General features: G+C 45.9%; 1 protein-coding gene across 1 annotated transcript; it reads right to left on the reverse strand.

Annotated features, from left to right (window-relative positions):
• Nucleotides 1–14414: 14414 nt before the first annotated feature.
• On the reverse strand, nucleotides 14415–15341 carry LOC109164083 (uncharacterized mitochondrial protein AtMg00810-like). The gene has a single exon (XM_019312837.1). It carries the CDS (start codon nucleotides 15339–15341, stop codon nucleotides 14415–14417), a length of 927 nt encoding a protein of 308 aa, XP_019168382.1.
• Between the last annotated feature and the right edge of the window lie 10058 nt (nucleotides 15342–25399).

The following is a 25399-nucleotide window of genomic DNA, read 5'->3' on the forward strand; positions in this document are numbered from 1 at the left end:
ATTAATAACTTAAAACCATTCCAAAGGGTGTTACCGCCACAATCGTCACAAGCGATGATTGCACAGGCTAACAAAAACTCTAACTAAAGGCAAGTTTAAACAAACTACATCCGAACTTGGGGACTAACACCCCGGTCCATCACCAACAAAAACATCCAACAAAAACTAATTTCCAAAGTTTAATCAAACATATCAGGATAAGAGTTTAGACTACAACTAGCTCTCTAAGCTAACACTAGTCTAACTCGATCGCGCTCAAGATCTGGGCCCACCTGAAAGGGGTTAACAAACAAGCAAATAGAAAACAAACCGTTAGCACGAATGCTAAGTATAACGCCACTCAACCCTGTAAAATACTATAGAATATACTTTTGGAAAACATTTGACACGTACACTTAGATCAAGTATTCTCAATCACTTTAAACAACAACTCAAACATACTCAATAATAATTCTATATGCTTACAACCTAATTATCAAATAGGCATGCTTTTCCAACATTTAACTCATCAACAGTCTCATGCTTTCACAGATATATCTAATCATGGTGAAATACTCTACTCAAACTCAAGCTGGTAAATATAGAAATTCTTAAACTTTAACAAGCAAAATCATGCTAGCTATCAAGTTAAGCGATAAACAACAATATAAAGTCATACTTCTTCTCATACTTTCATGCAAAACGTGCAACTCATATAATCATGCAACAAGATCATCATGATGCTTTATGTATAAGTATATAGATATATATATATATATATATATATATATATATATATATATATATATATATATATATATATATATATATATATACTCGCTCTTTTGTAAAAAGGAACACTTTTTCTGTGTAGGTTTCTTAGAGTCGCAATGACTCGCTTTTCTCTTCTTTCTCTTGAGTCTCTTGACTCGCTTTCTTTCTTTCTTTCTTTCTTTACTCATGGGTGAGGTAGGAACTTCACCACAATGTGAACGGACCTATCTGGGCTCGGCATCTAGCCGGCCTAATACTCATCTCGCCCACAGAACCACTCTCTTGGTTCTTTTCTCAAACTCTATGAAATCAGGTATCGTACTTGTCAGTGTGCACCCCCTGACCGAGATTCCAAGCCCGGCGGCTAGTATCCAAACTAGTACCGTGGAAATACGCCGTGTTACTTCACATCAGATCGCAATGTCCGTTTCTTTCTTTACTTTCTCTTTTCTTCCGAAAGGACATAGTCCTAACGGGCCTCCAAAATCACGGTTTACTCACACTAGATACATATAGATATAGCTCATGCATTTCTTTCTCATGCAACAAATTAACTTATGCAAGCTCATGCACATAGTTTCTCAACAACTTCTCTTTCCCCACAAATTGGAAATCAAGTATCATGCAACTTCTTAATGCAACTAGATAATGGTTTTCCAAAACAGATATAGGTTTTTGAAAGAATACTTGGGCTTACTTAGAGCCAATGATGCACTTTAAATCATGAAATGCTAAGCATGCTCTTTTAATGTAAAAGTAATCTCAAATGCTCTTTCACTATGAATCAAGGAAACAAAATGCTACTTCATGCTTATAACTCAATACTTTGCAAAACTTCTTTCAAATACTTAACAAGTATTGATCATGCTCTTTAAACTCAAGATAAATACTTAACAAGTATTGATCATGCTCTTTAAACTCAAGATAAACTTTATACTCTTGTAAATTCCATTTACTGTAATGCTAAGAAATCAAACACTGGATATCTCAAATTCTCACATTCTTGGCATGCTACTCAATAAATCATAACAAATACTTAGGCATGCTATTCAAGCAAAACTTATCAAATACTGATCATGCTTCTCATTCAAATAGCTAAACTCAACAACTTATATTTTCCCTTCTCTGTAAACCAATTACTACCGTAAACAACAAGAATAAACCTCAACACAATTTCTACTGTAAAACAAGCATTTCAACTCCAAATTCAACGAAATCAACTTCCACTAGTGCGTTGTAACGAACCCGAGTGTCCTAGCCTTAAGGGCCCACGAGTCTCGGTCTGAACGACACGTAGCTGAGCCACAGAGGGCTCGACCAGTAGGCTTTTTGGCCTGGCGGAGCTTGGTGGCGGGGATCTTCTCCGCTAAGCGGCGGCCTTGGGCAACAGTTCTACCTGAGATCCGTGCCCAAGAGCCGGCTCTCCACAGGACTAGCCAGCGGTCCCTGACTAGGACCGTTGGCTAGTTTCGTGAACCTGTCTGGTGCACAAATAGTGTGCACCAGTGGGTTCCTTCTTCACCTGCAACAAACTCAGAGCAATCCAACACTCCCAAATCCTCAAGAACACAATCATAGATCAACAATAACTCACTAATAGCTCAACCAGAACTATAATCTAACATTTATAAGCATTTACACCACAAACTAGACTTCACAGAGTCAAATAAATAGTTGGGAGTCCATGGGTTATACCTTTGTTGCCTCTTCTTCTTGTAGGGATTCCTCTTTGTTCCCAAGTTAGCCACTACCCCCTTCACCACCTAAATACCTCAAACAAACCACACAACAACCCTTAAAAACAAGAACCTCAAAGATAGATAGCTAAAGAAGGGAAGCTAGATAGAAATTGATGAATGGATGAGGATAAGCATAAGAAACTTAGGGGGCGTTTACTAACAGGAAATTTTCAAGAATTTCCGAAAACTGAAAATTGAAAACAAGCAAAGTGTTTACTAGGGCCTGTTCCCATTTTCAAAACTGAGAATTAATTTCCCTTTTTGCAAGAATTTTGAAACACAATGCAAAGTTGTTTTCAAAAGTGAAAACTAACGGGTGAACAGTAACTTCTTCAACCATTGAATCCTAGCAGGTTCATTTTTCTTCTTTCATCCTTTTCTTCTTTCTTCTCTACTTTAATGTCCATCCAACAACCCCCATTTTCCTTCTTTACAGCAAATGTTGTCCGTGACAATAGCCACGGTTGTTGTAAATTTTTTACAGCAACCATGGTTTTTTTTTTTTTTTTTTTTTTTTTTTTTTGTTATTTTAAAAAGCAATTTTAAGACATTTTATGCAATTAATATATTTTCTAATGACATTTTAATTAGTCACGAAATAACTTATAAATATATGTATGTAGTACATTTTTAATTTAGTAAATGGAGAATCAATTTCGAAAATAAGTACAGGTAAACAAGTTTTCAATTTCAGTTTTCGAAAACAGAGAATAATTTTCTGTTAATAAACATGCCCTTACTGTTTTCTTCTTGGTTTTCTTGTAGAGTTCTGGCTGGGAAAACAAGGATGGAATCAGGATTAAATGGCTGCTAACTATTCATTTTATAGTGGCCCAAAACCCTAGGAAGATCAACAATGATTGGTGGAGGGCAAAGTGGTCTTTTGGTTGTGGTAGGGAATACTCCGACCGACATGCCTTTGTCATTTTCTTCTTGTCTTTGCAGGTTGCAGGTCGGGTTTCTTGTGAAGAACCCGGTCGGTTCCCGACCGGGTAGTGCTGGATTGGCGTTGCCGACCACCGAGCGGTAGCCCTTTAGCGAGAGACACGTGGCGACTCTACGCGTTGACAGGAAGGGCACCCGGGAAGGCGACACGTGGTTGCTACGTGGGCGACATGCCGGACGGCCGGATTTGTGTCTCCGGCTCCGCGGCTATAAATACCCGCGATAGCGCCAGTGTGAGGGACTTTTGGACGATCGATAGGTTGTTGTTAGAGAATCCCGACCGCAGTCAGTCGGTACTCAGAGCAACCATTTAGATTGTACTTAGGGCCTTCACCTTGATCATAAAAGATTTAATTTCTTTATTTGGTCTTGTGTTTATTTAGTTACCGCATTACGTGGCAATTAACACTATCATTTTGGCGCCGTCTGTGGGGACCCGTGCAAGCAAGCCAACGTTTGACGAGCACCCGGTCTCTTGGCAATCATGTACCCGTGGGCACAAAACCTCTGCGGCGACGATCAAGCGGATGCGGCCAGCTCATCCGATCATCAGCCGACCCAGCAACAAGGTCAGACAATGGACCTTAATCTCAACCTCTCACCACCCCATCTATCAAATACATACCCGGCCGCCCAACAGCCGGTCAACTACATCCAGCCGGGATATCCTCCGCCCGGTCAACAATTTCCGCAGCAGATCCAGCAGATCCAGTACCCCGGCCAATACGCATATCCGACTCCACCTCAACCGTACGGGTACTGGCCCGGTCAACCGATATACTATACACCACCGGTTGGCTACCCACCCTACACGCCTGCGTACACGGATCCAGCCGCCGCCCCTCCAGTATACCCGACTGCTCATATAGAGCCGCAGCATCAGCCCACTTCCCGGGCTCGACGCTCGGCTCGTTCGCGGTTGGTGTCGGGGGGTGCTGATGCGATGGAGGTACCACGGCAGGCCCCTGAAGCACAACCGGAGGTTCCGGACCAAGCGGAGGACCCCGAGGAAGTCAATCGAGCGGTGGCTTTTGATCGTCTCCGACCGGCGTTGCGACAACGTTTGGGACCTCAAGACCCGAGCCGCCAACCGGGAGACGTGCAGATGCAGGAAGCCAGCTAGGAGGCCTCGTCCAGGCATAGCGGGTCAAGATCACACCGTCGACGACGCGCTCGGGAATCAGCCCAAGCCGCCCAGACGGCCGAACTCAAGGAGACCCGAGGATTGCTCTACAACCTCCAGGCAGAATTCGCTCGGTTCCGGAATGAGAACCCCGTAACACCCCCGATTGACCAATCTTCCTTGCTGAGAACACCCTTTACAGCGGAGGTAATGGCTCAGCCATACCCGCTCGACTTGAAGGTCTTCGGGGAGAAGAGTTATGATGGCCGTACGGACCCTGAGGTCCACGTCAACGAATTTTACGGCAAAATGATGATGAAGGGCGTGATAGACGCCGTAATGTGCAGGGCTTTCTATTCCACGCTCACCGGTCGGGCCGCGGAATGGTTCCGAACTTTGCAGTCGGGCTCAATTGCTGATTTTAACGCCCTGGCGATCAAGTTCGTGAGGAAGTTCATCACCTCCAAGGTGGTGAGAAAGCCATATATGTACTTGGAGAAGGCCAAGCAACTCGAAGGGGAGAGCTTGACCGACTTCCTTATCAAGTGGAAGGTAGCGGTTGGGGAAGTCGAGCCAATGGACGACGCCACCGCCACCCACATGCTTCACTATTCTCTCCGGGCGGGTTATCTATATCAGGATTTCATCCTCCACCCCCCGGCCACGTATGAAGAGGCCCTTCGAAGGGTCACAGATTATGCCAACACCGGCGAGGCGAACGCTATGAAACGCTCGCAAGAGGTCGGGTCTTCGTCCCGTAAACCGGCCGGCCGGGCGGAACATTGATCGGGTGATGATCATCCTCGATCCCGCACCAGGCCTGGTGAGTTTACGGCCCTGAACCGGTTCGCGGCGGAGGCCATGTAGTACGCCCAGTCCTACAATCTCATCAAACTCCCCCATCCCGATCAAGACGGCCATGACAAGAGTAAGCATTATGCTTACCATCGATGTGCCGGGCATGACACTAAGGAGTGTACCCACTTGCGCCAACTGTTGGAAGATCTGCTCAATCTTGGGAAGTTGGACAAGTGTGTGGGGAAGAGAGAAGAAACCAAGAAGAATACCGATCGGAGGGATCATCGGCGTTCTCATCACCGCTCTGATCGTTCTGATCGTGAGGGACGCTCCGATCGGTCGGGTCAGGACCGAAGAAATGACCGTCGAGACGACCGACGGGACCCTGACCTTCCATCTAGCAGCCGACTAGTAGGAAAGCCGACCATCCACGTTATCTTTGGTGGATTGGATGACGCTTCCCGACCGAGGAATAATTGCCCGGTCGCCATAGTGGATTCCCGAGACACCGGGAAACGACAAAAAATGGAGCCCATAACCTTCTCCCTTGAAGATCAATCCAGCAGCGGTGACCACGGCATGGAGGCACTCGTAGTCATGATTGACGTGAAAGGGACGGACGTCCAGAGGTTTATGGTGGATACTGGGAGCAGTGTCAACGTCCTTTATTTGGACGTGTTTGAGAAACTTGGACTCGACAAGAGGGAGCTGACTCCAGTCGGTGTACCATTGTCGGGATTTACCGGGGCCCTTATCTACCTCGAGGGGAAAATCACGCTCCCAGTTGAGATCGGCACCTCCTCGAAGTCGATCCATACCGAGTTGGAGTTCGTTGTGGTTAATTTGCATTGCGTCCACAACATTATCTTGGGCCGACCCGCGATCATGAAGATTGGTGGGATAATTTCAATGCCCCACCTGTGCATGAAATTCCCCACCCCCAATGGGGCCGGTGTGGTCCGTGGCGATGTCCAATCCGCCCGGAAGTGTTACACCCGAGCGGTCAATAGGCGTGACTCTGGTCCGTCTTCCCGGGTGAACACGATCGCCAGGGAGGAATCTAAAAATTGGAAGGAACAACCTGAGCCTTCCAAGGAAGTTGAAGAAGTTCCCCTGTCCGAGGACCGACCAGATAGGAAGATAAAGATTGGCCGGGCCCTTACCCCCAAGCTCCGAGCGGAAGTTGTGGCAATACTCCGAGAGTTTGCCAACATCTTTGCATGGGGGCCCAAAGATATGCCCGGGATCGACCGAACGGTCATTTGTCATAAGTTAGGAGTCGATCCCGCAGCTAAGCCGGTCGTGCAAAAGACCCGGCACCTATCATCCGATCGCCGCGAGTTCGTCAGAGAAGAGGTCAAGAAAATGGCGGCAATTGAGCACATCCGACCGGTGATCTATCCCGAGTGGGTGGCCAATATTGTCCTTGTTCCTAAGCCCCCAGCTTGGAGGATGTGCATTGACTTCACCGACCTCAATAAGGCCTGTCCGCTCGATCCGTACCCGCTACCAAGTATTCACCAGATGGTCGACGAGACGGCCGGGGCCGAGTTGATGAGTTTCATGGATGCATTCAAGGGATATCACCAAATAATGATGCACCATGAAGACGAGAGCAAAACAACCTTCGTGACCCCGAACAGGCTGTATTGCTACCGAGTGATGCCGTTCGGCCTCCGCAATGCGGGAGCGACCTATCAGAGGATGGTCAATATGCTCTTCGCCGATCTGTTAGGCCGAACGATGGAGGCGTATATTGATGATATGCTGGTCAAGAGTCAGGACCGATCCGACCACACTCGGGATCTCCGGGAGTGCTTCCAGATCATGAGGAAGTACCAGTTGAGGCTGAACCCAACCAAGTGCACATTTGCGGTTCAGACCGGGAAGTTCCTCGGCTACACGATGACCAGGAGGGGAATCGAGCCCAACCCGGCCAAAGTTAAGGCAACCACCTTCAACCGTTCGGGAGGTCCAGCAATTGATCGGTCGGTTGGCAGCTCTCAGCCGGTTCCTCTCCAAATTAGCCGAGCGCGCTCTACCTTTCTTCAAGGTATTGCGGAAAGTTAATGGGTTCGTTTGGGATGACGAATGACGAGCGGCTTTCGACGAGCTGAAGGAGTATCTCATGTCACCAATTGTGCTGTCGAAGCCTGAGCTCGGGGAAGAGTTAGACGTGTACCTCGCCGTGTCCGATCGAGCAGTAAGCGCAGTATTGTACCGAACCGATCCGGAAGGGGTCCAGCGACCGGTGTACTATGTAAGCCACGCGCTACATGGTCCCGAGCTCCGGTACTCCCGGCTTGAGAAGATCATCTATGCCCTGTACATTGCCGCGAAGAAGTTAGCTCCCTACTTTCAGGGTCGAGCGATTCGCGTGTAAATCGATCAGCCGATCGGGCCAGTCCTCCGAACTGCTTCATCATCCGGTCTCCTAGTCAAGTGGGCGTTAATGCTGACCCAGTACGCGATTGAATACCGACCGAGGCCGGCCATCAAAGGCCAGACCCTTGCAGATTTCTTGGTCGAGTGCACCGCCTGGGACACCCGACCCCCCGAGGTCGCAGACCCTGAGGCCGAGTGGTGGTCGCTGGCTACTGATGGGTCGAGCAGCAAGAAAGGGGCAGGAGGAGGAGTGGTAGTCACGAGCCCGGAGGGATTCAAGGTCTACTTCGCCCTTATGTATCAGTTCCATCCGACCAACAATGAAGCCGAATACGAATCCTTTGTCAATGGCTTGCAATGTGCTCGGGACTTGGGGGCTGAATATATTCGGGCTCAAACGGATTCCGCGCTCGTGGTCGGGCAGGTCCTCGGTGATTATGAAGTGAACGGAGAACGACTGTAGCTATACCGAGATCTAGCCATGGAGAAGCTTGCCCAGTTCCGGGGGTATACCGTCCGGCACATACCCCGATTGGACAATGCCAATGCAGACATCTTGTCCAAATTGGCCCAAGACGCCCCGGAGCATATGTCGAAGATTGCTCGGATTTTGGTGATCCCGAGACACAGTATCCACCGATTGCCGGTCAATCCTATCCAACCGGTAGAGGACAATTGGATCACCGATCTGAAGGAGTTCCTTGAGCACGGTCAACTCCCAGACGACCCTCAGCGTGCTCGGAAGGCCAAGCTTAGAGCCCCGAGGTTCCAAGTCTTGGACGATCGTCTCTATAGACGATTGTATGGAGGCCCTCTTATGTGCTGCTTGACCGCATTTGAGGCCGATCTTGTCATGAAGGAATTGCACTCGGGCATCTGTTCGTCACATCAAGGAGGCCGATCCTTAGCTCAACGAATCATGCTGATCGGGTATTATTGGCCGTCCCTCCAGCTGGACAGTGAAAAACTCGCTCGGGAATGTGAGACATGCCAATTGTTTGCCCGGATGCCCGGACGACCGACCACCTTCTATCAACCGGTCACGACTGCAATTCCCTTCGCAAGGTGGGGGGTGGACATTTTGGGACCCTTCCCTCAGCTTTCCGGCCGAAGAAAGTTCGTTATTGTCGCAATCGATTACTTCTCAAAATGGATCGAGGCCGAGCCCTTAGCTACGATCACATCTCAGCAATGTGCTCGGTTCTTATGGCGCAATGTAATTTCCCGCTTTGGTGTGCCCGTGCATCTCATCAGTGACAACGGCCGCCAATTCGTAAGCCAATATTTTCAGAATTTCTTGGCCACGATCGAGACGACTCACGTCCGGTCGTCGGTGGCTTACTCGCAGGGAAATGGACAAGTGGAGAACGCTAATCGGACAATCTTGGAAGGTCTGTAGAAGAAGCTATACTCAGCTGGTCGAAGTTGGGCCGATGAGTTGCCTTATGTCTTGTGGACTTATCGGACGACCCCGAGAGAGGCTACTTTGGAGACCCCATTCGCCCTTGTTTATGGAGCAGAAGTCCGACTCCCGATCGAGGTATGGATCCCGACCGACCGAGAACGAACCTACAATGCCGAGGAGAACGAACACTCGATGGTCGTGGATCTCGATGGGGTCGAGGAGAAGATAGAGCTAGCCGCTCGGCATATGGCCGAATATCAGAAGAGAGTCAAGAGTACGAAGGATGTTCGGGTAAACCCTCGATACATTCAGGTGGGATATTATGTCCTACGTCGACGGGAAGCCAGTCAACCTTTGGAAGGTGGGAGGCTATTTCAGAATTGGGAAGAGCCGTACATCATCAGCGCTGTAGTGCGGCCGGGAACATACCGACTGGAGACAATAACCGGTCGGGTAATCGAGGGGACTTGGAATTCCGAGCACCTCGTTATGTTTAGGCATTAGTTTATTTATTGTAATTTTAGACAAAGTTGGGGCTCGGCCTGTGAGTCGGCCTCGTTCGTCATTTTTTTATAACTTGCGAATATTTTCTTAACCGCCTGCGAGCGGGAATGCTCAATGTATATACGATCGGTGATTGCTCGACCGTTTGCACACGGCGGCCCGATCGATTTTTTCCTTACCTTCGGTAAACGCAGGTTAGGTCATCACCATGCTATCTCGACCGGGCGAATCCATTGACCGGTTAAATGTGCTCCTCTTCGGCGGACATCTGGGTCACGCCACCGATCGGGAAAGCTAGAGCTCCCAGCATAATTCCCCGATCCGTCCAGCTTCTTTCCACTATCGCACCCACTCGTGCCTCGAGCGCACGATAGTGTGGGGGCTAGGATGAAGGAAGTGTTATAGGTCCGTCATTCGGGAACACCCCGATCGAAGAGGCTTACCAGTTTTCAAAAAATCGACAAGGCCAAAAGGTCGGGTAAACCCGATCGGGCAGGTCAACAGAACGTCGATGCTCCGATCGAAAGATGCACGACCGGGCCATAAGGCCGAGAGGTCGGGCATTAAGGGGGTGGAAAGATGCATGACCAGGCTATAAGGCCGCGAGGTCGAGCATTGGGTGTTCGGCGCATGCGTAATTGAAAATATAAATGCAACGAGAACGAGCTACACAAGTTGGACAAAAAATAAGTTTTATTAATATAAGAGGTGCTTGGTACAAACTCAGGACCGGGCTCCCGATCAAGTCCATTACAAAAGAAGAAGTTAAGTCTACTTCTTCGAAGGCTCCGCTTCGCTCGGGGTGGCCGCTGCAGTCCCGCTCGGCTCAGCCGTCTTCTCTTTCGGGTCGAACGGCGCTGGCCCGGGGTCGGGAAGATCTGGAGGAAGTGTGGTTAGGACCAGCTGAAGGTCTTCTCCTTGGAGCGCCTGTTCCATAATTTTCTGAGTCTTCTCGCGCATCTTCCTCTGGCCGGTTTTAAAGGCCCATCGGCCGAACGACCAGATTAATTCGTCCCCGACCGTTGTATCCCGGGCCGCCCGGAGGAACCGCGTGCCCGACTCTGGGTCCCGAAAGAGGAACCGGGCTAGCTCGCCCGGATTGTTCAACCGGGCTTTTAGTTCCGCAACCTCCCCGGTCGCCTGTTGGGCCACCGTCTTCAGCTCGGCGACCTCTCTGATCGCCTGTTGCGCGACCATCTCGGATAGTTCTCGGTCCTCCCGGCTCTTGTTTAGATCCTCCTGGGCTTTTGTCAGCTCCGCCTGGAGGTCCTTCACTTCTTGTAGTCGCCGATCGGCGACCTTTTTCAAAGCGGCGGCCTCGTTAGCCTGCAGGGCCCGTCGTTGCAGAAGTTGGGTCGCTCGGGAGATCTGCAATGCACATACGATCGGAATTAGCTTGAGTGGGGCTACTTGCGTATAAAGATTAAAGGAAAGAAATGTGTACCTCGGCCAAGTCGTAGCCGATCTTCTCGGCCACCTGGGTCGGGGTCATCTTGCTCAAGTCTTCCTTGGCTGGCCCGGCGTTGCCGATCCGGGCGAGAATGGACGAGCCGTCCTTGCTTCCCCCGATCGAGGGGCTCGGGCTGCGCTGTTCCCGCCGGCGCTTCAGTGCGCCACTATCAGTTGCCCTCTTCTCGGGCACCTTTTCTTTGCCCTTGGCGACCGCCACTCGGGCAACCAGGACGTCGGACGCGTCGACTACGTAGCCTTCCGGCGTAGTGATGGTCGAGGCGCCCATTGGTCAGGCAATCGGGATCTCATTCTCCCCGGCCGGCTTAGTCTTTGGCTTCTTCTTGCCAAGCACGATCTTGGTCACCGGGGGTAGAGGAGCGTCGTCATCACCAAAACCGGCCATCTTTGCAAGCAAATAAAAGAAGACAGTTAGATCGGGAATAAAGGGCGTTCGGGGTGTTAAGGTCGGGGAAGAATGGTTAGTGTTAGACCTTTTCCTTTCCTTTTGACCCGAGCGGGCGCCTTTGCGATTGTTACGCCCATTGGCTCGGGCTTGTACTTCTCGGTCAGATCGTAGACCGGCTCGGGTAGTTGGGCCGCTTCGTAGCTCTCGGCCGTCTTGAAGATCCTGTACTCGTAGATCTCGCCCCAGATCTTGGTGACCGCGTCCTTGAGGGCCTTTGTCTCGACCGGAATGACTTGTTTTCGGAAACGCTGGCTCCAAACCCTCTCAACCAGGAGGATCCATGGGTCGTACTTGACCGAGAATATCCGGTTCTTCCACCCCCGGTTATTCCCGGGTATGCCCTCGATCGAGCACATATCCGCCCGGGATTGGGTCATCAGGAACCCGCCCCCGTATGAAGCTGCCAGGACCTTCACCTGGTAGATAAAATTGAATAGCTCCATTGTGCAGGCCACGTTGTGCCGACCGCATATCTGAGGGAAGCACGCGATCATCCGGTGCGCGTTCGGGCAGATCTGTCCGGGCACGACCTGGTAGTAGCCCAGGAACGCGGTGAGAAGGCCCGAGAAGGGGAAAGTGATCGGGGCCATCAGGGAGTCGTAGTGCATCCCGATCCACTTTCCCCGGTGACGGTCGATTATGTTCCCGAGCTGGCGGCTGGTGTCGAACTCGACCCAACCAGCGAGTGTTGCAGCGATTTTAGCTGCCTCTCCCTTCGTCAGTAGGCTCGTCTGACTCTCGACGCTCTCGCTGTTGAGGAACTCGAACCCGTCCCCGCCCGGCGCCGCCTGCTCGGCCGGGTCTTCCTCGATCGGTTCCGCTGCGTCTCCTTGATCGCCCTCTTGGGGCTCGGCCTGAGGGTAATCCCCAATTACCCTAACAGGCGTTTCCCGAACGCCTTCGGCCGGGGAATTTCGTCCGCTCGTGGACGTCTCCCCGCTTTCACCTCTCGTGCTTCCCGATCCGCTGGAGCTCGACCCCGATGTCCCAAACGAGCTCGATGACCTTTGTTGCTCGGGGGCTCACTCGGGAGTTTGCTGTGGTCGTTGAACGACCTCCGGCGAGTAGGACATTATGTCCACATCCTCGCTGATTTGCTCGACCTCATCGTCATAATCTGCGACTAACGCGTTCTGGCTGTCCGAATCTGACATTCTTTCTACCTAAAGGTCGGTCGGGATTAGTGTGGGGCCCGGGACGTTTAGGTCGAGGTCAGTTTACCCTACCGCTACACGAAAATGTAAAGCAAGTGGTAAAGATGAAGAGTAGAGAACTTACCGATTGAGGAGACTTTGAAAGGCTTGGAAGCTGTTTGCTCGACCGCTCTGTTGTATTGCTTCGCTCGGGACTCTCTGAGTATACCGATTGATTCAGAAGGTTGAGGAAAGTTCAAATGAGGACCTCAAAGGCCTATTTATAGGAGAGCGTTTGGGCAGGAAACCAGTCCACTTGCGTGACGTGACCGCTGCTGATTCCGAGGCGACCGTTGCAGTCGTCGACACGTGGCAAGAGAGGGAATGACAGCTGGCCGGTCAGTTTGATGGCTGACGGTTGGGTTTCATCATCCCGTCCCGTTTTTCCCGGACGGTAAAAAAGGCACGGGCTGGGGGGATCTTGGTAGGGAATACCCCAACCGACATGCCTTTGTTCTTTTCTTCTTGTCTTTGCAGGTTGCAGGTCGGGTTTCTTGTGAATAACCCGGTCGGTTCCCGACCGGGTAGTGCTCGATTGGCGTTGCCGACCACCGAGCTGGTGAGAGACACGTGGCGACTCTACGCGTTGACAGGCAGGGCACCCGGGAAGGCGACACGTGGTTGCTACGTGGGAGACATGCCGGACGGTCGGATTTGTGTCTCCGGCTCCGCTGCTATAAATACCCGCGATAGCGACACTGTGAGGGACTTTTGGACGATCGATAGGTTGTTGTTAGAGAATCCCGACCGCAGTCAGTCGGTACTTAGAGCAACCATTTAGATTGTACTTAGGGCCTTCACCTTGATCAATAAAAGATTTAATTGCTTTATTTGGTCTTGTGTTTATTTAATTACCGCATTATGTGGCAATTAACACTATCAGGTTGATTCTTCAAAAGCATCAGACAAAGGCATTGGAAGTTTGTGGTCCACCATGCAATATGGACCAAAGTCTAGAAAGATATTTTTAAATAGTTTGGGGGTCAAAACACATTTTTCCAAAAATGATTTCTATATAATCACTTGGTTCAGGTTTCTCAGATTTCTCGCGGTTTTACTCAGATTGACTTTTGGATCAAAATTTAGGTACACAATGTACCCGAGAATTTAGGTTTTTGAAATAGAATAAATATCAGTGTCGAATTTATTTAAAACGTAATTCAAAATAATTAATTCAAGCACCGCTTTTAAAATAAATTTTTTGAAGGATGAGAAATGGCTATTTTGGGATATTGTAAAATAGAATTTAGAAAATTAAATTTTGGGTTGTCACATTCTACCCTCCTTAAAAGAAGTTTCGTCCTTGAAACTTAGAACGAACGAATGAGTTTTCTTAAAACGGAAACTTTCAAAAAGATGGTAAGAATTTCAAGATTTGGCTTAAGAGTTTTTCTTGGGATACTTGAAAGTTTAGGAATCTCTGAGTTTCAAGCTAACTCACCACAACTAAAACGCTACTCAAGATGAACGTAACTCTTTCATTCAGTTCTAACAGAAGAACGATTACAATAGTAAAGGAGATGCAAAGATGAAATAACTCCTAACTATTAGGAAAGCTATACAGGACTAAATCAACTAATACACAACTATGTAATATAATAATAATAAATAATAACAATAATAATAACATCACTAATACACCCCCTCAAGCTCAAGAGTGGTGAGAGACAATGTTGAGCTTGTCACGGAGCATAGAGAACCTCGGTGCAGGCAGCGGTTTAATGAAGACGTCTGCCAGCTGATCTTTAGTGGACACAAAATTAACTATGAAGTCCCCAGCAGCGACTCTGTCCCGAACAAAGTGGAAGTCAATTTCAATATGTTTAGTCCTGGCGTGAAAAACGGGATTAGCGCAAAGATATGTGGCGCCCAGGTTGTCACACCACAAGGTAGCCGGCTCGCCGGTGTGCAAACCAATTTCCCGAAGTAGAGACACAATCCAAGTAACTTCTGCAGAGACATCGGTTAGGGCTTTATACTCAGCTTCAGTCGAGGAGCGGGCAACGGTACGCTGCTTCCAAGAGAGCCAAGAAACAAGATTAGAACCTAAGAAGACAGCATACCCACTTGTGCTTTTTCTGTCGATAGGACACCCAGCCCAGTCGGAGTCCGAGAAGGCGTGAATAGTTGTGGAGGTCGAGGGTGACAGACGTAGCCCGCAGTCCAGAGTGTCCTTGATATACCGTAAGACTCGTTTCAAAAGCCCGTAATGATCGACCGTCGGTGAGTGCATAAACTGACAAAGGCGGTTAACCGCGTAAGAGAGATCTGGGCGAGTAATGGTGAGATACTGTAGCGCCCCAACAAGTCGCCTATACTGAGTTGGATTTTCGTACGGTTCGTCCGATGGTGTAACGGCCTTAGTCACAGCTGCTGGAGTAGCTAGAGGTTTGCAGTCCGTCATCCCAGCTCGCTGCAAAATATCATGCATGTAACGCCGCTGAGTAAGTAATAAGCCACTATCAATCGTTAGAGTCTCGATACCAAGAAAGAACCCCGGGTTACCAAGATCGCGAATTTTAAAAGCAGTGGATAACTGTCTGAGCAAAGTGTCAATTAAGGCCGAGTCGTTTCCCATCATTATGATATCATCCACATAGACTAAGAGGAATACCCGTGATGTACCACTCGACTAGTGAAAAAGTGAGACATCCGTCTTGGAGGCGGAAAAACCAGCTGATAGTAAATAATCATGGAGGCGTTTAAACCAGGCCCGGGGTGTTTGTTTTAAGCCATAGAGAGAGCGTTGCAGATGACACACGTAGTCAGGATGCGTAGAGTCTTCATAGCCTGGTGGCTGCTTCATGTACACAGTCTCAACAAGGTGGCCATTGAGAAAGGCATTGTGAACATCAAGCTGACGTAGAGTCCAACTACGTGACACGACAATGGAAAACAGCAGGCGAACGGTTGTAGGTTTAACAACAGGGCTGAAGGTGTCGAAGAAGTCTTCCCCTGCTACCTGATTGAACCCTTTGGCTACGAGGCGCGCTTTGTAACGGTCAACTATACCATCGGCTTTGCGTTTGGTGCGGAATACCTATTTACACCCGATGACATTCATATTTGGTGCAGCCGGGATTAGAGACCAGGTGTTATTATGTAGCAAAGCATTAAATTCTTGATCCATTGCATCCCGCCAGTGTGGATGCCCAACAGCTTGGGAGTAGCAAGTCGGATCAGTAGTGACAGTCAGGGCTTGGAATTCCTCCCCAGTGCCCCGAGTCATGTGTCGCAGTCGCATGACATGACCTCTATCTGGAGGCTGAGTGCGAGCCCTGCGACCCCTCCGTGCGGGAGGTGCTTGTATAGCTAGAACCGGGCTATCCCGAGCTAAGGGAGTGGGCTCCGGACTTAGCAAGGCAGGCCCTTGTGGTACAGGCTGATGTATATCAGAAGAGACTATAGGCCCGGACGCCCAGGAGGCAGGACCTGAAGTAGTCTGCGGTGTAGTTGTATCAGGTAAACCTGCAAAAGGAAAGGTGGTTTCGTCAAACCAGACATGACGACAGATAAAGAGTTTTCCACTCGTTAAGTCCATGCATCTATATCCCCTAAAGGACAGTGGGTAACCTAGGAACACACACGGGGCTGACCGGTACTCTATTTTGTGACGATTGTAGGGCCGTAGATGTGGATAACATCGGCACCCAAAGACTCGCAAGAATGTGTATGGAGGTGGTACTTTATGTAATTTGGTGTATGGACTTATGAACTGCAAGGCTGAAGAGGGTAGATAATTTATAAGACAACTTGCTGTTTCGAAGGCATAGTCCCAGTATTGTAATGGTACTGAGGCTTTGGCAAGTAGAGCTAACCCAGTGTCGACTATGTGCCGATTACGGCGCTCAACCCTGCCATTTTGTTCATGTGTCTAGGCACAATATTGCCTATGAACTATACCTAGGGATTGGAATGTTTTATGGAGTTTTTGATACTCACCCCCTAAGTCCGATTGAATTGACTTGATAGAACGCGAGAATTGTCGTTCTACCATCACACGAAAGCACTCAAAAGTTTTATAGATGTCTGATTTTAGCCTTAATGGATAAAACCAGCAAAAACGCGAGTAATCATCTACAAATAATAAAAAGTAACGAAATCCTGACGCAGAAATAACGGGGGCCGGGCCCCAAATGTCAGTGTACAGTAAATCTAATACATTTTGACTAGATGACACAACCCTATCTAACGGAAACCGAGATGATTTTCCGAGATGACATGCCGTACACGAACCCGATGCCTGGGACTTATTTTTGGTGGCCGGAACATTACGAAGAACACGACTCTGAACTTGATTATGCGGGTGACCCAATCTACGATGCCACACCCCTGGGTTGGCCCGGGAACTTATGAACGCGAAATGTTTTTGTGACACCGGTAACTTGTATAATCCACCCGAGGCGGGTCCCCTAAGTAGAATCGTTTTGGTGGCGGAATCCTTCACAACAAAACAATCCTTGTGAAACTAAAAAAAGACACCATTTTCATTAGTAAAACGATGGACAAATAAGAGAGGAACAGACAGGTTAGGCACATGTAAAATATTTGATAAAGATAACGGTTTAAATTGGGATGGAATAGACGCATGGCCAACTCGTGAAATTCTCAAACCTGTGTCGTTCCCGACTCGCAAAACATCACCGCTATTATACTCTTCAAAGTGAGACAACATAGATGCCGCCGGTGTAGCGTGAGTCGTCGCTCCTGTGTCCGGATACCAGGACTCTGCCGGAGCTGCTGCAGCATCGTCGCAAGCGACTACAATGTTGGCCTGCGCCGGTGGTTGCGGGAAATACCTCTTATAGCAATAGACTGCCGTATGAACGTGCGAACGGCATATCTGACAGCGGGGTGCTCTTCCTCTGCCACGACCGGAGCCACCACGACCTCGGCCATGCCGCCCTCGGTTCTATCTGCCGCGAGACTGCCCGCCGACGCCACCATCACCGGACTGCTGGCGTCCTCGCCCAGCGTACATAGCGGTCGGCCCACCAATACCTCCATCACTGGTCGCCGGAATCTCATCACTGATGATGAACTCGTGCGCCTGTAGGTAATCCAGAAGCTAAGGTATGGTAATAGGTGTACCTGTAACAGTTAACGAAGCAGCCATTGCCCGGAATTTCGGACGTAACCCCCTGAACACGTACATGTTCTGCTCATCAAGAGACAATGGCCGACCTGCCAATGCCAAAGCCTCCACGATCAACTGCGCTCTGCCCAAATACTCTGCTGTCGAATGGTTGCCCTGCCGAATCGATTGAAACTGCCCTAACAGATTCAAGGTTCGAGCACGCGTCGAAGAACCCAGAGCCGCAGTGATCGACTCCCATACTTCACGCGACGTGCTCCGGCCTACCGCAAGGTACATGACTTCGTCTGAAAGTGAGGATATGAGGAGAGACAGGATCGATTGATCCTGTTTAATCCACGCCTTGTAAGCAGGGTTTGGGCCGTAGGTAACCGTCGCAGCAGCCGAGTCTGATTCGCCGGAGGGTGGTGGTACTGCGACAGTCGCCGGTGGACACGGTGTATTGCCGTCTACGAAGCCGAGCAATTCTTGGCCTCGAACGAAAGGAACGAGTTGTGTCATCCAGAATAAGTAATTTTGAGAGGTCAGTTTTATGGAAACATAGTGGTGGGCGGAGGAGAGATTGGCGTGGGTGGTGGCCGGAGCAGAGGTTGGGGTGGTGGTGACGGTTCTTTCTGAGGAGTTGGTGGACATGGTGATCGGACAGAAATCGGAAAAAAAAAAGAGAGAGGAAAGGGATTGCGGATCGATGGCTAACTGATACCAGATGAACGTAACTCTTTCATTCAGTTCTAACAGAAGAACGATTACAATAGTAAAGGAGATGCAAAGCTGAAATAACTCCTAACTATTAGGAAAGCCATACAGGACTAAATCAACTAATACCCAACTATGTAACATAATAATAATAATAAATAATAACAATAATAATAACATCACTAATACTCAAAACTAACAACTTAAGTAAAGTCTACTAACTAAACTTAAAGCTTAACGATTTACCTTGATTGAAATCTCCGGGAGCACCACCTTGAGGCATGTAGTTGGGATCCCATCCATACGGAGTCCATCTTTGAACATTCTCCACTCCCCCATCTTTCTTCGAGAACTGCAGCCCTTTGATCAAGGTTTGCAAAACCGCACCACTTCTTCTGTGGTATGTTCAGACTAACCACGAATGCCATCCATTCCTCCATGGGCTTCTTAGCAATATCCGCCAAGGTCAGATATTTGTTGTCGGTGGTATGATACAGATCATAATATCTCATGTTTGCTACGTTAAGAGCTGTCCTTGTAGTTCTCTTTATCTTCTCTCCTCTTTCGGGTAGGTTCATCTTAATAAAGATCCAACTCAACACCATACCGTAAGGGAAATGCTTCCTATTCCTTGTCGATTTGGTCTAACGCCGCCCGTAGGAACTCTTATTCTCTATGGGACATTTAAACAAACACTTTGCCTTCACTTCTTTCAGGGTTTTGCCCTCTCAGATCGAAGACGAGGAAATGAAGAGGATCAAGGCTACCTGGATCTAGCAATCTCTTGCCTAGACCTAGGTTTCCAACACCATCCAAGGAGTTGGGCCCCACTCCAATCAATTAATCAAACATCACAAGATAAGCAAATCAAAGCATCATCACAATAACAATCTACACCTCAATCCTAACCACTAGATTTAGCCAAGCATAGTCAAGATCTCAACAAACAAAGGGCAAAAGGAGATATAACAATAAAGCACAAAGTAGATTTTATCACAATCGTTTAGATCCACTGAATACGAATCGTTGATGAAGATCTATTAGCCAAAATGCTTTCAACCGTCAAGCTTCTTTGCAAAATCTAGCATACAAGGTGTTTGCTATTGTAGATCTAAATCTCTCTCTCGAAACCTATTCTAACCCTACTAACCTCTCTCTAAAAATCTGATCTAACTAGTGAATTCTCTCTACACAAAGTTGACTCCCCCTTGCAAAATGAGATTTCAAGCTTAAATATGCCAATTCATTTCGGCATCCCATTCACGCACGGCGTCACGCCGGCGTGAATGGGGTATTAAGCCCCTCCGTTCGTAGCTTCGTCCGGCCTCCTTTAATGCTCCGTTTGCGCAGCCCTCACGGCGTGAGGAGGGGCGTGAGTGGGAAATAATTCCCATTCCGTCCTTCTTCTTCGTGCGTAGCCTTGGCGTGTTCGGTCCTCGTTCGCGTGCTTGCCTCGACTTAGCTTTTTCCGGCCTTTCTACCACGTTTCGAGTCCTAAAATGTCCAAAAATAGATAAAATAGAATTAGGAAGGTCTTTTTTTGTACTTTCGTGTTTTTACGATAATTTGCTCTATAAATAAGACCTTAGACTAAAATACACACGCAAAACCTTAGAAAAGCTCATAGAAACTTAGCATGTTTTGAGGCTTATCAGTGCTCTGGAAGACACAACATTGTGCTCTGGAAGACATAACGTGGTGCTCTGCAAAAGGAAGAACATGCACCAAAAGACAAAAAAAAAAAGAAAAAAAAAAAAAAAAACTTATGCAAATTAGGTATGCATAAACGCACCACACAGTGTTTTGAAACGCACAATTAGGTGTGGGGAGATATGGTGCATTTTTTTTGGGTGTGTGGTGCATTTTGTGATGCATTGGTGTATTTCATTGTTGTGTGTTTTCTAACACTATTGGTGCATTTTTACATACCCAATGGTGCGACCACACCGACTGTATGCTAAGACATGGCCGCATTTGAGCTGATACATACATACATACATACATACATACATACATACATACATACATACATACATACATATATATATATATATATATATATATATATATATATATATATATATATATATATATATATATATATATGGAAGGGTTCAGGTGCGGGGAAGGGTTCTCGTGCGTTTGTGCGAAGGACACACCTTAAGCATTAAAATGGCGCACCTTAAATATACAAACCACACACCTTAAGCACACAAACAAAACATCTTAAGAATACAAACCACACACCTTAAGAACACAAACCATGCACCTTAAGCACACAACAAAACACCTTAAGAGCACAAACCACGCACCTAAGGTTTTAAAATGATTCACCTTAAGTTTCACACAACTGACGCACCTACAAATCACGCACCTTAAGAAATAAGACAACGCACCTTAAAAAAAGAAACTCACGCACCTTAAGTTTCAACTACTTACATTAAGCACAAAATCCACGCACCTTAAGCACAAAACCCATGCGCTTTAAGCACAAAACTCACGCACCTTAATCACAAAACCCACACACCTTAAGTACAAAACCCACGCACCGTAAACACATAAAACCACGCACCTTGAATTTGACGTAGATGCAAAAATTACTAAATTGTCACCGTTTTTTTAATTTTTTTTTTTAATTTTGGTAATCCTGGACGTTGATTTAATAAAAAACAATGGCTCTCCTCTCACCACACAATCGCAACTGAACCTAATTATATATATATAGAAATGGGTTCCCATGCGGTTGGCTACGCCAGGTGCGATTGTGCGGTTAAATTTGAGCCATTGATCTTGCCTAAATCAATGTCCAGGATTAACCGTGATTTAAAAAACGCGTGTTGGTAATTTGGTCTTTTTGCATCTAGGTGAAATTTAAGGTGCGTGATTTGTATGTTTAAGGTGCGTAAGTTGTTGAAACTTAAGGTGCGCTATTTTAAAGGTGCGTGGTTTTTGTTCTTGAGGTGCTTTGTTTGTGTTCTTAAGGTGCGTGATTTGTGTTTTAAAAGTGCTTTGTTTATGTGCTTAAGGTGCGCGGTTTGTGTACTTAAGGTATGCCATTTGAAAGATGTGCCATTTCAATACTTAGAGTGCGTCTTTTTTAGTTAATCGCACAGGAATTTATACCCGCACCTGAACTTTTCTCTTTCTCTCTCTATATATATATATATATATATATATATATATTTATTTATTTATTTTCCAAACAATTCATAGCATGATCGCATCTCGTTTTCCGAAAAGATTTGTTAATCTTCTTATCAATAATAAAATATTCGCCCGACTTATATCATATGAATCATGCCCTGAAAAAAATAAAATTTATATGCTCCATCACATGGGCTACACATATCTTACAATATAAAAATATTTTTGAGGGCACAAATTAATCTTATGACGAATCTAATTACAAGATTGTATCACTGCTGAAAGTTATAGAATTTCCGACCACATGAAAGTGATCTTAAATCAAGTTGAAAGTCTTGTTCCGATCACTTTCGGTATTCGGAAAAACCTTTTTAGCTATTTTCAACCACTTTTTACTTTTGAATTGATTTAAGATCACTTTTAGGTGGTCGGAAATTACATAATTTCCAGCAGTGTATTGCTAAAAAAATAAGATTTAGTTTTTAAAAATATTATATTTTGATTTAAAAATGATGTTAGGTTGTAACTTTTAACATAATTAGTGTTCTGTCGTGCGATGTACGGTTTAAATTTAAATATATATTAATATAAGTTTTAAAAACAAATTAAAATAATTGAATAAAGATATCTAGAAAGTCAATGCCAATTTTTTTTCTTCTTCTTTAGCAATAGCGCAATGTTAAAAATCGTTAGGCGTCCCATTTATTTATTTTAAAGAATTTAAAAACGAAGTCGTTAAATTATATAATAATTACAATTAATTATTTTTATATTTATTTTAGTAATAATAATATAATATAATTACATATCAATTTTTCAAAGATAACTACAGACAAATGTTCAAAGATAACTACAGACAAATGTGTAATATATTATTTAATTAATCAAATGATACTTTTTCACTAATCTTATAATCAAATAAATGTAAACTTTCAAATATTAGAATTGTTTATAATTTTGTTTTTAATTTTATTATTTAAATATAATAACAACAAACAGTTTGCAAGCGTTTTTATTTTCAGTTTTTTAGTTAATAATGCAATGGTTTCACCTACTCATTTTTTGGTCAATCCCAAATCCCTACCTTGGTTTACGAATCACTAGTGGCACTTTTTTTTCTTTTTTTTTTTTTTTTTGAAAAACCAATCTGCCAATTGTATTAATTGATCAAAGCTGGAGTCAGACGGGATAGAATCCCAATACATAGAATGATCCTAAGCAAAAGCTAACGAAGCTAAAGTATGAGCATGCAAATTAATTTGATTGTCTAGGAACATAGCTTAACGAAACAAAATTAAATAAATACATAAAAGTTTTGCATTGGTCAATCATTACTCCAACATACGAGTGAATGGGTGTAGTTTGCTGCTGCATGGTACTCCGTAGAATCATACAATCCGTGAGAAGACACACTGAGAAAATATTCCTTTCTATTAGCCAAGAAAGTGCTTCCTTAAACGCCAGCGCCTCTGCCGTCAGTGGTGAAAAACAAAAAGGTGATTTATCATTCTTTGCCGCTAGGGGTAGAAATGGGCCGAGCCGAGCCGAGCTTTGAAAAATTAGGCCTGGGCCTGTTACAAATATCTAAGGCCTAGGCCCGGGCCTGAGCCTGTATGTAGGCTTTTTGTTAGGCTCAAGCCTGAGCCTGCAATTAACCTGGCTTGACATGAAGCCTTTTTAAAAGTCTATTTAATATTTAGGTCATTAAAAATGCTTCAAAGTAAGTCTTACCTTGAGCCTATTAAAGCCTACATTTTAAGACTTTTTAAAAACTTTAGTATATCTAAATAATATAAGAAATGTACCTAATACAAAACTAATACATAATTATATAAGTATATATCACCACAATGCAAACGTAATAGAAAATAAATATAAAATAAAACAAAACAAGTCACGACTTCAGCATACTCGTTAACTTGTTTAGAAATAAATTCAATTGTATTATTGTTTGTTATCCTATATAATATCGTAAATAATTAACAATCAACTCACATAATTAAGTTGTGACATTTCATTAAATATTATGATAGTAAGAACAGTTAATAAAAAAAATTACACAATAAGAACACTTATAGCAGGATTAACATCAATGTTTATAGTTGAGTCATAATTTAGAATGGAATTTTGGAGGTGCAGGGTTAGGGTTTGATAATTATATATACTTGGGGTTATATTCTAAATTATATATATATATATATATATATATATATATATATATATATATATATATATATATATATATATATATATATATATATATATATAGGCCAGGGCTGTAGGCCTGAAGGCCGAGCCTAGTATATATAGGCCTGGCCTATTTAGTTTAATAGGCTTTGAAATTGGCTCAAGCCTGGCCTTTTTACTAAACGAGCTAGGCCTAACTAGGCTTTAATTAGGCCTGGACATAGGCCCCTACAAGGGGCCTGGCCTATTCCCACCCCTATTTGCCGCTATGAAAGATCCCCCGGGCGATATTAACACAATTCCATACGTGGCCTCCCGGTTCTTTGTCGAAATCCCGCATCTACATAGCACCGCAGGTGGTTGCCATGCAGTTCCGGACCAGCCTGTGACGTTGGCTCCGGTCGTGAAGGGCGGCAGTGTGCACTTTCGTATGCCTGCAGCGACGTCGCCGCTCCCCTTGCTACGGCTTCTGGTCGCGGCATGGCCCCTTTCCACACGGCTGCATTGCGGCATCTCCATATATTGTACAGGACCCCTACCATAAGCTGTGTCTGCTCCTCCGTTAAGACCGCCATAGCCCCCGTTAGCCATGTTGTAAAGGAATCTGTAACAATATTTGTGATAGGAAATTGTGTTATATTCCAAACTAATGTAGAATATTCACAGTACACTAAAGCATGCAACACATCTTCATGATCTAAAGCACACATTGGGCATGCCGGGTCCACCTCCACCCTTTTTATAATCAAATTAGTGGTAGTGGGGTAGGATATCACATATTGCTCTCCACAAAAAGGTCCTCCACTTTGGTGGTACTTTCAACTTCCACATCTTTACCCATTTATCAAAATCACCTGGACTATTCTCAAAATCACCAATAATACGTCTGTAAGCATTCTTTACTGTATATGACCCTTTTGGGTCACCCATCCAATACCATGAGTCATCATAGTCCGGGCTAACTAGAATCATAACTATTCGGTTCACATCCTCAAGGATAAACAAATCAGATAGAATATGTGGATCTTATGTGTTTGTTTGTGGATCTATTAAACATGCAACTCGTGCCTCTCTTAACTCTTCTGGCATATCTGTTTGTATCAAGGGGCTAGGATTATCCGGGAGCCATAGGTGACCCCATATAAGAGTTGTCTGTCCATTTCCAATCCTACGTCGTACCCCAGCTGTCACTACTGGGTGTGCCACCATTATACTCCTCCAACAAAAACTTGAACAATTCCCAATAATAGCATCAACAAAACTAGTAGTGGGGTAATAACGGGCTTTGTATATTCTTGCTGCCAATGATCCTAGATTCGTAAGAAAACGACATGCTTGCTTTCCCAGCATGGCCAGGTTAAATGCTCTTAACTCCTTGAAACCCAAGCCACCAAATTTCTTAGGGACACATAATTTATCCCATGTCTTCCAATGTATCCCCTGTCCCTGCTACTTCCCCACCAGAATCTATTCATGGTTCTCTCTGTAAGTGTAAAATTATTGTATGTTAAACC

The sequence above is a fragment of the Ipomoea nil genome, unplaced genomic scaffold (genome assembly GCF_001879475.1).
Source record: "Ipomoea nil cultivar Tokyo-kokei standard unplaced genomic scaffold, Asagao_1.1 scaffold3056, whole genome shotgun sequence".
NCBI classification, from domain to species: Eukaryota; Viridiplantae; Streptophyta; class Magnoliopsida; order Solanales; family Convolvulaceae; genus Ipomoea; species Ipomoea nil.

Bases quoted from the DNA above. Each gene is read 5' to 3' on its own strand.
- LOC109164083 (XM_019312837.1), bottom strand. From the start codon at position 15,341: ATGGGAAACGACTCGGCCTTAATTGACACTTTGCTCAGACAGTTATCC.